This window comes from Heterocephalus glaber, unplaced genomic scaffold, assembly GCF_053883595.1.
Source record: "Heterocephalus glaber isolate CG9 unplaced genomic scaffold, H.glaber_assembly_v1.0 deba00001428, whole genome shotgun sequence".
Taxonomy (NCBI): Eukaryota; Metazoa; Chordata; class Mammalia; order Rodentia; family Bathyergidae; genus Heterocephalus; species Heterocephalus glaber.
This window is the reverse complement of record NW_028258293.1, coordinates 22,403,631-22,416,675: the sequence shown is the minus strand read 5'-3', so window position 1 is coordinate 22,416,675 and position 13,045 is coordinate 22,403,631. Positions and strand designations below refer to the sequence as shown.

Sequence of the window (13,045 nt, the reverse complement as noted above, 5' to 3'; positions counted from 1 at the left end):
TGGAGCAGAGTGTGGTGGCTTAGCATGGAACTGGTAACACCTTGGGGCAGAGCTGGGATTCGCTGGATCCTCCTGGGATGTGGGCTGACCTCTGGGACCTTCACTACACAGGATCTAAGCAGGTGAGCCAAGCCCTCTGCGAGGTGGTGGCACCCATCTGCCTCAGGACCAGGAGCAAGGTGTGTCAGATGCTTCCATCAATGAGGCATCTGTGCACAGGGAGGTCTCAGGATTTGCTTGCTAGACATATGATCCAGATACTTATTCCTCCTACTGGGCTGGGGGATTAGGTGAAGCTTCATTCCATGTGATTTTTTTTTTAAAGAAAAAATATAGCGTCATAAAAAAAGAGTCTTTTTAGGTTTATGTTTAAAGAAGTTTACCCCAGTGAGAAAGTAGGGCACAAGTTTTCATTTGCTGTCAACAATTAAGCCATCCTCAGAATTTCCCCCACATAAATCCTCCTCATAATCACATTAGGATGATTTCACGACCTCTGGGCCATGCGCCAATGCAGTCACAAGAGCCTGGAGAGCGCATTCTGTGTCCTCATCATGCAAACTGCTTGGGCTGCAGTAACCTACACTTTCCCATTTCTGCTGTCAGTGGGCCTGGTGCCATATCAGGACAAACCGAGTAGCCCTGCTAAGGCATAGCATAACAGAACCCCCAACTGCTATGTGTTAGAGCCCTTCAGGCAGGGCCAGCCATGTTCCTAGAAAATGATTCTCAATCTGCTACAAGTAAAAACAGGTGACCAAGGCCTTGAAGTGCAATGATGCAGATCATAGATGCAGTGGCCTTAACTTTGAAGATTTATTTTTTAAACAGGCATCAACAAATGCACACTTCAAGTAGAAGGCAATCTTAATAAATTACCCTACCAAATTCTAGTATAAGCAATGTCACTTTAAGATGGTTTGGCTCAGAATGTAAAGAATTGCAGGTTAGTTAAATAATGACTCAAATTTCAGATATTCATTCATCAACAAATAATATATACTTACTATGTGCCAGCAACTGCTGAATGATCAGAGAGGCTGGCAGGCACCTTAAGGGGATTACAGCATAGGTAGAAAATGAGCCATTAGTGATTATGCAAATAAGTATTTGCAGACTATGAAGGAGACACATGGGGTGCAACAAGGGAGTGCAGCAGAGGGACCTAGTACTGTGTGGAAGTTAGGATAGCTTTGCTCAGGGAGGCCTAAATGATGGGCAGGAGTTAACTTGGTAGACAATTTCAGAAGAGGGAATAATGTTTGGGAAGACTGAAGAGAAACTAAAAACTATCCTATGTGACCAGAGCTTCACTGGGAAAGAAGAGTAATACAAGAGGCAGGCAGGGGGCTAGAATAAGTCAGACTGACCCAGTCATGTGTTAAAGTTTATGAGCTTTGAGGAGCAGGGGAACACCATGATCAGATTTGTGTCTTAATCCTATTGTTTGCCTGATGTTGTCAAGGTCATTGTATTCAGGAGGGACAAGCAATAGAGGTACAGTTCAGTGAAGAGACTGTCAGGGCCCCAGCTCCCATTGCTAGACCAGAGACATGGTGCTACAGTAGGAGAGAAATGAAATGTACCAGCTATTTTTTTGGAGGTGGAATTGATAAGGCTTTGAAAGTTAGTATGTATATAAAGGTAGGAGGAGAAAGAAATATCAAGGATGGCTCCTGGGTTTCTGGCACAGAACATCAGATGGATGTTTCATTTAGTGAGGCAGAGATGACTGGGGTGGGAGGTGGGGATGAAGAATTCCATTTGGGACCCGACAGTCCTGAGATGCCTGTGTAGCATCCATGTGGACATGGTAAGTAAGAGGTTTTGTTGTACGAGTTTGTGTTCAGAAAGCCTATGGGAATAATGACTTTCATGCCAATTCTTCTGCTAGGAATTAGGCAGCAGGACCAAGTTTCCATTAAAGGACATTTTTATTCAAGATGACGGGGCTTAATAATATTTTCTTAGTAGGTACTTTAAAAAGCAAAGACCCATACAAGCAAGTTGTTTAAGCCTCTCTTCCCCACTTGCCAACCTTCACTGCCTCCCTGCTATTGAAAAAACTGACTCAGAACTTTGTATATTCTCATCTAAAATCCTCCATAGGAGAGCCCCATCTTAACTTTCCAGCCTTATCTTCCACTATGTGCCAACACCCTCTTCTGCTCCAGCCCAACAGAACGTCTCCCATTCTGCCCCTTAGCTTCACTGTCACCTGTATGCTTCTGCAGACCTTCTTTCTTTATTTAACCCAGCCCTCTGAACTGGGATGCCCATGCCGACATCTAGCATTTGTTCGTGAGTGTTTCATGTCTGTCCTGCTGGCTGTCACATCTTCTGTGAAGCCTTCCAAAATAACCAACCCCCTCTTCTGGGGTCCCTACACCTTTGGCTTGGAGAGATGCTCCTAGTTAGCCTGATTCCCACTGCCTTGTCTGCATCTAAAGGGAAGAAACCACCTATTTTCAGCATCTCTGTTCTTCCCACTCCCTTACCTTACCTGTGGGTATGAAACAGGCATAGCCCACAGAGGACACAGATGTCAGAGAAAGGGACAAGCAGAACAGGTTAGCAAAAGAAAAGAACAATTTTCTCTCTCATATGCCTGGAACTTCTATTGTTTTTAAATGTGCACACAGCTTTTCATGAAACACAGACCATGTTTGAAGATCAAAGCTGCTTTTGGAGTCCACTGCGGTTGCTGCTGCCCCTGGCATTTCTGCATGAGTTTAACCAGGTGTGGAAACCCAGGGCAAGTTCTTCAATCATCACCACTTTGTCTTTCTCCCTTTTCCCTCTAGGAGTTACTCCAAGAGCTGAAACACCTCAAAATCAAAGTGGAAGAGTTGGAAAATGAACGGAATCAGTATGAGTGGAAGCTGAAGGCCACCAAGGTAAAAGGTGGTTGTGATGCTCACGGGAGGGCATGTGGAGGTTCTGTGAGTGGATTCAAACTTGATTTGCAGCAACCTGAGTTTGAAAATGCAAATCAACTCCACTGTGTTGAATTCCAGCTCCACCACCTACTAACTGAACTAATACAAGTAAGTTGTTTAAACATCCTTTAAACATATAACAGTGCCCAGATTGTGCAACTGACAGATTGGATCTAAGAAGGCTCCTTATGCAGAGCCTGGAGATGTGAGCTACAGAACTGCAGTAACTGAGTCTCCTTCCTCTCGCTGCATCAGATAGCATGTACCTGATGTAGAAGGGCAGTGAATGAGTGAGAAAGTGAGTGAGCCAGTGAGCAAGCTCATGACAGCCCATGAGTGATGAGCCCTATGGCAGATGAGTAGCAGCATCCTATTGGGTGATACTTTATAATTAGAAATGAATGCATTCCTAAAATGATACATACTTTGTTTTTTTCGATCAAATCATATTTCTGTTAAACTCAGGAGCTTGCTATGTAAAGGATGCCAAGAATAAAGTCTTGTGAAATAAATTTCTTCCTAGTTGAAATGCAGATAATAAAACTAGTGGAATAAATTCAGCCACCAATTTTTTTTTTTGCCCTACATATTGTATTCAAAAATGTTAAATTAGCTGTCATTTAAACATTGGGGAAATTTCACATGAAAATACAGTTAGGCTACTTTTAGTTTTTAAAGGAATGTGTTGTCTACAGTGATCTCTTTAAAAATAACTAGGAGAGAACAAGAGCTCCTGACACATAGAAATTATGAATGTTTGAGAGATGAAAGTGCTTATTGCCCTGATTTGATCATTGCACATTGTATACATGTACTGAGTTACCATACTTAAGCTGTACCCTATGAAGATGCACAAAGATTATATTTCATATATATGTGTGTGTATATATATATATTGTCTGTCACATCTTCTGTGAAGCCTTCCAAAATAACCAACCCCCTCTTCTGGGGTCCCTGCACCTTCAGCATGGAGAGATGCTCCTAGTTAGCCTGCTTCCCACTGCCTTGTCTGCATCTAAAGGGAAGAAACCATCTCTTTTCAGCATCTCTGTTCTTCCCACTCCCTTACCTCACCTGTGGGTATGAAACAGGCATAGCCCACAGAGGACACAGATGTTAGAGAAAGGGGCAGGCAGGTATAATTTTACATACATGTAGATATATAAAATTTTGGTGAGGGGAGAGAGAGGGAAGCTCTCAGTAAGCCAGGAGCCCATTCTCCGTGGAAGGAGCCCAGGCACGCTGCCCTTGCTGAGGACACACACCTGCCTTTCCCTCGGGTTTCTGCTACGACACCCACAGTGTTAACACATGGACCCTGTAGGCAGTTTCATTTTTGTTTCTTATTGAGTTTTTCTTAGTATTTTTTTGCTAGGATGTTCTTAAATTATAGTTTGCAATTTTTGTCTACAAGTTAATTGTAAATTATTATGAAAATAACCTCATTACAGGGAATTTCCAAACCATAAAAAATTGAAGAATCAAAAACACCCAGACCACCCAGGAGTTGCCATTGTTAATTAATATTTTCTTTCTTTCTTTCCTTCTTTCTTTCTTTCCATCTTTCTTTCTTTCTTTCTACCTTCCTTCCTTTTTTCTTTCTTTCTTTCTTTCTTTCTTTCTTTCTTTCTTTCTGGGCCTCTCAATTTCTGGTGCTAATAATTTACATACAATTTTATATTATGCTTTTTCATCTAAAATTATATTATTAATAGAAAATGCTGACCCTAATGTTCGTGTCTATATAGTCTTGTAATGTATAAGTATAAAATAGCTTGCTGAACTATTCTACAGATGGCGAAACTGAGGCACAGCGAGGCGCAGTACTCTCCCAGGTGGCATAGCCAGTCGGGACGAACCTGAGCAAAGCGAGCGTCTGTGCCCTGTGCCTGCTGTTACCTGGGGCAGCCTTGTATATGCTGTGCTTCATGCTTACCTGTGCTAGGAACATTTTTTGTTTTGTTTTGTCCTGTAGCTCAAAACTTTCCCCCTTGCTGTTTTACTCCAGTGAGAGCTGTCTGATGAAACCTTTGAAGTTGTATACACCACCCTCGGTCATAAAACCGAGCAGTTTTTAAATTGCCCAAGTGTTGTGCTTTGGCATGTAGATGCTAAGGGTCATTTAATAATTACTGGGTGTGGAGGACCTCCTGCTTCCCAGAGGTACTGAGCCCTTTGTACACTTTGCTCACTTAATTCATAAAATAACCCAGTGGGGTGTATTTTATTTTTTGATTTTCTGGTAAGGAAGAAGGGACTCAGAGTACCCAAGGGAGGTTCAGATTTGAGTCTTTTGCACCAGCCTGATTCCCCATAGGGAAATCCTGCCCTTTTGTGGAAGTTCTCCAGTTTTCTGCTTTAGCCTTCTCAGTCCCTAAAGAGGCTTCCTCTTTGAGTGCAGCAGCCATAGACTATGGTCCCCGGGTTTAATGCACTTGCGGGCCCAGAGCCCCTATCCCCATCTGTCTTCTGTCCATCTGCCTGCCTGCCTGCCTGGCTATCTCCGACCTCCTGTAACATAGCTCTTCCATGGCAAATGCAGCAGTGGCAGGAGCACAGACGGCTCTGATAGTCAGGAAGAGGCCTTCTGGACTCCTGTTGTCCTCCCTACCTGTGAGGACAGGTACCACTCTGAGGATAACAGAGTGCCCGTAGTTTGTGAACATGGGATCTAAGGAGGTTGGGCTGAGTAACTTGGTCTGTAGGGTACATAGTACATACACAGATGACCTCACCCAGGGGCAGGCCTCAGGTAGAAGAGACCTCAGAGTGCCAGGTGCTGGGCTCTGCCTCCACAGGCCCACATCACTGAAATCCTACTGTGGACCAACAGATAAGCATTGGGCTCCTAACACAGGCCAGCACTCACCTTGTCTGCAAAGAAAGGGAGAACTGAACAAGAAGATATGCAATGAAGGTTAAGAGATTATTTTTGTAGAGTAGTCTGGCCCTTGTCGACATGGAAGGCATTAAGGTTGAGTATTACAAAGCTAAGCTTTTCAGAGGCTGCTCACCATTATCTGTAAACCCAGGGCTACCTCAGCCCTGAGTGAGTGATGAGAAGTTGCTCCATGACTGTGTGTCTCAGTAGGCAGTTTGGCATGGCCGCATGTGACTCTGCCTCTGTGGGTAAGGGAGTGTCCCATAGTGAACTTTGCAGTAAGGAAGCCCTCCCTACCCCTTATCATGCCTCTTTCCTTTGTAAGGCCATCTCTGACCCATCAAGATGTTAGGGAAGGTTTGTTCAGAAACCTTTGAGGAGGAGGGCAGGGACCCCAAGCCTCATAGGAGTGGCCCTTGTTTGTCCTTTTAACTCAGAAGCAGCAGCCTGGGTTGGTGGAGGTCTGCAGTGGAGCAGTTAGGCTGGGTTTGCATCCTGGCCTGCTCACCAAATAGATCTGTCTTTGACACTGAAACTTGTGCCACTTCGGTTTCTTCCCAGGAACTTACAGGGGAATTTCTTCTTCCCATGGCTTTCTGCGAGGATTTAGTGAGATTTGCTGTAAGAAAGCAGTGAGCATGGGCTTGATGCAGGGTGGATGCTTGGGTCAGTGTGCTGAATCCAAAAGCAAGGCTTATCAGGCAGTGGAGAGCCAAGATAACCAATGTTCCTTTGGTTACTTGAAGTTGTTCTAAGATTAACTTGGGCCTCTGTGGGAAAGGATATCTATACTCTAAGGACCAGAGTTGGGACTGATAAGGGGCTGCTGCGTGAAGAAGGGTGACCAAGAATTTTCTGTATGTTCCATTGCTTGGGAGTCAGTTCTAATCTCTTTCTTATCTGTTTGATGCTTGGAGACTTAATTGGATTATTCATAAGGGAAGGAGTAGGATGAGAAAAGCAATAGTAGTAGCATTTATTGAGCATTTAACATATACTAAGTATTAGACTAAATTGCTCATCACGATTACATTACTTAATCCTTACTGCAGTCCATGAAATTGGTACTAAATTTCCATTTTATAAATGAGCTAAGAGTCAGAAAGTTTCACTTGCTTGTCCAAGGTCATCAAAACGAGCACATGGGAAAATCCAGAGGTTTTGACTCCAAAGTGAAGGTGCCACTTGGGATGTGTTTGGCATAATTTTGATTGTGTCATGAATATGAGAAAGCATGGACAACCACACATACTGCTGTATGTGAAGTTTAACTTGCTCTGCAGAGTGGAGACATGGGAACCACCCAGGGCAGCTGCCCATGTGTGTTAGACAAGTCTGTGTGCACTGTGTGGTGTTGTATTATGTGGTATGTATATATTTTATTTTGTTTTATTGCAAAGGTGTATGTGCTAAGCACACCTGAATTGTATTTGTATAGATGTGGCCAAATGTGCACATGTGCCTTGAGGTTGAGTAGAGGCATTGGCTGTGCACAAAGAGAGGGAGCCCTGGGCTCACCCTATCCAAAGTAGTGACTTGATTTCCACTCTGTTTCCTTTGTGGGGTGAAAAGATGAAGCTGCATGCATTTGTTACAGCAGAGTATCTTTAAGTGCTGTGGCATGAGTATCTTGAGAGAAGGAAGACCACATGCAAAACTAGAATAGTCACCTCTGCACCAAGGATGGAGTCTTCCCATGGCACACATTCCCAGCTCCTTGGGCCTCAGTGGTACCTGAGCCTCACAGAGCAGGGAGAGAAAGACCTGATCAGGTAGGAGGAGGCAGGGGAAGGAGCAGGTTAATGGCCAGGAAAAGTAAATTCCTTCAGCAAAGTTCCATCCTGTGAGGAGGGCAACGAGCCCCTCTAACTCCTCTTACCTCTGCCCCTAACTCCTCATGTGTCTTTGGGCCCAGTGGGCAGTGGACTTTGGGCTCTGACAGCAGGCATTTCATCATGGTTTGGTGGTCTCTTTAACCTGGTGGGGTTCTCTGTTGCTTTTTCAGGCTGAGGTAGCCCAGCTGCAAGAGCAAGTGGCCCTGAAAGATGCAGAGATTGAGCGTCTGCACAGCCAGCTCTCTCGGACTGCAGCTCTCCACAGTGACCACACAGACAGAGGTGACTGGGGTGACTGTGACAGAATGCAGTTGTCCTGGGCCCTGGGTTCACTCTTAAGTATGCGTTCGTGTGTATGTCGGTGTGCTAATGTGCATGTACATGCATCTGTGTGTGTGAGCATGTCCAAGTAAATGGACGTGTGTGCGTGTGCATGTGGGAGCCTATAAAATGCAGCTTTATTGTGTAGAATCATGCCATGGACTTCTCCCTTATCCAGAACACTCAGCTCTGACTGCTAAGGGTTAATTGAAGCTTTATGTTATTGATACCTCTTCTGGAGCTTTTACCAAGAATGTAGGAAATACTTGACTTTCATTGATTGAAAAGCCTTATTTCTAGGTTATCACCAAAGAGGAAGCTTAGCAATTTACCCTACCTGGCATTTGTACAAGGCCCTGAAGTTACAGATGCAAACCATTTCTTTCTCACCCTTTAGATCTCAACTTAAAGGTAATTTCTCAAAAAGGCCTTTCTTGGCTGCCCTACCTCAGGTAGATCCCCCTAGTCCTGTTATTCTCTAACTCAGCATCCTTCCTAGCACTTCCTATAACTTAACAGTGTTATATTTTATGAGGTCTTGGGCCATCCCCACTCTGAGACAGATTTATTTAAGAGCCCAGCACCATATACAGCCCATGATAGCCTCCTATGAAATAGTTGTTGAATAAGTTAAAGGATAATGAGTGATCCTTAAAGGGTTCAAGACTTGTGGGTTGCAAATAGAGGCTAGATCTTCAAATATAAATATTCTTATTAATGAACATTTTATATTTATGGCTATGTCATGTATGCAGAATGATCGCACACCTTCCAACTTCTCCACTTGCCCGCCGGCTGCTGGTGATCATACAGCCCTGTACATTGGTGCCGCTGTTTAGTCTCAGCTCAGCCTCAGTGCAGCTTAGCGTGGGTCTGAGCTTGGATAGGAAGGCCATGCATCCCTGCTACAATGGCTTAAGCTTAAAAAATGAATGAGAGACTATCATGCTCCTCCTTCCCCCAGCCTTTCATCAGTGTTCTCTCAGGTCAATGAGTGCATCACCTACCTGCCACAGCCAACCTAGGAAGGCTGGGATATTCTGAACCATCTTATATGCGAAACCTGAGTAGATTTCCCGGTACCATAGCATCCAACCCAGGCAGCCACTCCCTCTATTGCATGTTTCCCTACTGTCCAGGCCTTCCAGGTCTGCCCCAGTCCCATTATCACGTACTTCTTGGAGATGGCCCTTTGGTCATTCGCTGCCCAATTGGGTTTTGACCAATGAGTTTAGGTTTGTCTTTATCTAGAATCTTTAGAATTTACCTTCCACACCCCTCACCCCTCTCAAACTGAGCTGCCAAGCTGATAGCAGCTATCAGAAGCCTAAAAAAAAGAAAGCTACATTCCTTCCACTTTTCCATGAGACTAAATCCCCATAACTATTCATACAAAGTCCGTACATTTACTGTTCTATTTTTATTGAATATAACAAGCATCTCAAAGGAAATAGGATGCCTGTACCTTTGTTCCTTTATCTTCTGTACTTTTCTCATACAGATATTCCTATTTCCTTGGCAGTACCCAGTTTAGGAATAGTTACAAGTCCTTCCTTGGAAAATTCAGGTATATGCCAATTCCTGCACCCTTAAATGTCTCATAAAGGATCTCCAGTTTCTTCAAGCATTGGCTTTGCACTTGGCTCTTCAGACAAGTTTGGGAAAAAGTCAAGTGAGTCCGAGTGGGTCTAAAGTGAGAGAAAAACCACAGGTTTATTTTTTTTTTTAACACAGATCACCACCAACCTCTTGGCCTAAAAGGAAATTCTATAGGCTTATGATGAAATAAGAGTTTCCCCTTAACCATATTTGTTCCAATATATTTATTGGTGCATCTAAAGATTTTTAAATTATGAATATATCATCTTAAATTAAGCCAACTATGAAACTTTTTAACTAGATAATTAACCCACAGCCTCCATTCAGCTATAGACTTTTTTCTTTCTCTTATTTTACATTCTCTTCTGTTTATAGTCGGTTAGACTGTATGATTTTTTCTAAAACCATCCAGCAGCCTAGGGATATGCTGACATAAAGCAACAATGTGTGTGTTCTTAGCAAATGTTGATTGGGAAGGATTTTTGGCTCCTCTTTGTCACTTTTGAGTAAATGGCATTTTTATTTTGCCCATAAGTGTCTACAAAGAGAAAGCTAGATTCATGCACTTAGTAGCTGTCCAAAACATATTTAACGAGACTGACACTGTGCCTGATCACCATCCCAAGTTCTTCAAAGAAATAAAGGAGCCATGCTCACATGAAAGTCTTCAAGTTTGAACTTGTGGGGCATCTTAGCATATCATAGCTCTTGGCATTTATATAAATAATTCTTTCTGTGCCTAAATTATTTTAGATCAAGAAATTCAACGTCTGAAAATGGGCATGGAAACATTGCTTGTTGCCAATGAAGACAAGGTAAGATGGTCATTAAATAATCCTGTCCTTTCCCTGTTGACATCTCTGCCTGGGCCCTGCCTGTCTGCTGTTCTGGACGGAGGCATCCCCATCGGGCCAGTGGTATGAGAAGGTGTTCTGCCTTCTAGAGACTCAGCATCAGCACATGTTTTTGACTTTGATGCTTGGGAACTTTGCCTAAATGGAATCTCCAAAAGGCAAATTAGAGCTCTGCCTGTATGCTGGTATGGGGAAAAACTATCATCGTGGTTACTGTCAATATCACAGCTCTTGCTTAGATCTCTAGCAAAACATAGGAACAGTCAACCAGTCTCCCACATACCAATCTACTTCTATGACAGAACCATCATAAAAGCACATGGAAGCATGTGGTGACTCACTTTACCCTGTCACCTTATATTTTTGGCATCTAATTCCTGCATAATCATAAGATAACTACAGATAAGGAAAAAGCACTTAGCTACTATAAACATATCTCTGAGAATCCTAAGGCTGCATTTTACAGATGAGGAAACAGACTCAAAGTACTTACTTTTGCCTAGAGTCAGGAAACTAATGGATAGCAGGGCCAGGGTTCATACCCAAGTATATCTAATTCCAGGCCTCCTAAATCCTTGAAAGAATTGATCCTCTCCGGGGATTTCTTTTTTTGTGCAGTGTTTCTCAGATTCATAAGGAATAGATGAGGATATTAGGATCAATACAACAACTTGTTTTAGTCTTATTTTTAGCTACAGAGTGGAACACTGAAGCAGGAGGCAGACTTTGTCATGGCTACTTCAGGAGTGTAGAGGGCAGTGAGGTGCATACTCTGCAAATGTGTAAGCCCCTTGAAGAGTGGGTTAGTGATTTCTGACCAGTCTTCAGGTAGTCACGTCTGCAGCTGCCTCTGAGGCAAATGTCTGGGCCCCACCTCTGTAGGATGGGCCCACTCTCTCTTCCCTTTTGGGATGCTCCAGTGTTTCCACCTGGAATTTCTTCTCAGTTTGCCCAGGATACAGATGGGCCCCCAACTGAAATCAGCTGAGGTACCACATGTAGTGTAAATTTAAACCTGCTCTCGTACCATGACAGGACCGTCGGATAGAAGAGCTCACGGGACTGTTGAACCAGTACCTAAGGGTGAAGGAGATTGTTATGGCAACTCAAGGTAAGGAAGGGCAAGCACACCATCTTCCCTGAAAAATATTTTATCTTCTTTATTAAGTTCCAGGACAATTCTGTCAGATTCTTTATCTCCATTTGGAAAAGATCAACTTAAAAAAAAAATGGAGCATTTAGAATGTCCTCCAATGTAGGAAACTGGCAGTTATTGATTTCTAGAAATTTTGTCAAGTGGTAGTCAGCTCAGAATTTCTAGAGGCTATCCAGATCACCAAGAAAATAAAGGCTTCAACTTTGCCCCTGGGAATTCCCACCCTTGAAGGGGCTCCTACACATCTTCTCAGGATACTCCTTAGAGACAGAGTGGAGTCAAACCTGGATCAGAAATTAATCCATGTCCTTGTTGGGGATTAGAGCTCATCTACCTCTTAGAAATTTAGAGCTCCTGAAAGACTCACAGGGCACCTGGAAGCCTTCCTTGAGTTGCCTGGTACCCAGGTTGCCAAGTCACGGGATACCGAGCAGACAGGACACATGTTCACTGTGAGTAATTCTATCCATGGAACGGCCCTTGGGCTTGAGGGAGAGAGTGGAAGGGAACAGAGTCTATGGCTCAGGCCTGTGTTCTGGTCATGGGCAGCTTGATAAGACACTGGAACTTTCCAGAGTAGGACTTTTCCTTTTTAATCGGAGAAAGCTGTGGATTTCCCATTTGCCGCCCAGACTGATATATGTAGGCAGCATCTGTGTTCTTTTGGGCACAGTGGTATACTGCTAGGCTACCTGCCTTGTCACACATGCCATTGATCTGGACTCTGATTACCTGCCGAAGGAACTGTTTCTCAAGAAAGATTTTTCAAGGTGTTTAGGAACCTCTGATTCTGACTAAGGTGTTGCCTCTTCATAAGAAGGAACAAAGCCTTGTCGCTGCCCTCGGCATCTACAAACCCTCACACAAATGTTGCAGCCCTCTTTTCTCGTCTTCTTTATGATCGTGGGCCAAGGCATTTTCAAGGCCTGATGGCCCATGACCAAGAAAGAGGTCAGTTGGAGGCAAGGGGGTACCTCACCTCTGTTCCAGGGATCAACTTTGATCTTGAAATGACCTTCATGACAGCCCTTGCTTGTGCAAATGCCTTAAGAATTTTCCAAATCATATTCTTGATTTCCCTTTATATATTAATGAAGGAGAAATGATGATAGGGTTTTGTGGTACAATTAAAAGTTTCTGAGCAATTCACACAGCGATTGTCTTAGTTCCTTTTCTATTGCTGAGACACAACCCCAGACACCCACAGCTTAGAGGAAGAAAGGTTTATTTTGGCTCACACTTTTAGTGGGTTCATTCCATGGTCAGCCAGCTCCAAGGCGGAAATGGTATGGTGAGAGGACTGGCAGGGGAGAAAAAGCTACTCACTTCATGATAGCCAGGGAGCAGAGAGCAAAGGGAGGAGTTGGAGAGGGAGATAAACCTTTCCAGTTCACGCCCCTAGTGACCTACCAAGCCCCACTTCCTAACAGCAAGTAAGCTGTGAATCAGTTGATTAATCC

The 13,045-nt window shown here is 43.7% G+C and overlaps 1 protein-coding gene across 32 annotated transcripts in view; it reads left to right on the top strand.

Annotated features, from left to right (window-relative positions):
* Nucleotides 1-13,045, top strand: part of Ppfibp2 (PPFIB scaffold protein 2) — a 156,735-nt gene that overhangs the window by 117,122 nt on the left and 26,568 nt on the right. For all 32 annotated transcript variants that reach the window (XM_087211764.1, XM_087211768.1, XM_087211765.1 and 29 more), the window contains 4 exons: nt 2,805-2,897; nt 7,826-7,937; nt 10,329-10,390; nt 11,465-11,540. In XM_087211764.1, coding sequence (XP_087067890.1) covers nt 2,805-2,897; nt 7,826-7,937; nt 10,329-10,390; nt 11,465-11,540 — 343 coding nt within the window. The remainder of the gene's footprint in view (nt 1-2,804; nt 2,898-7,825; nt 7,938-10,328; nt 10,391-11,464; nt 11,541-13,045) is intronic.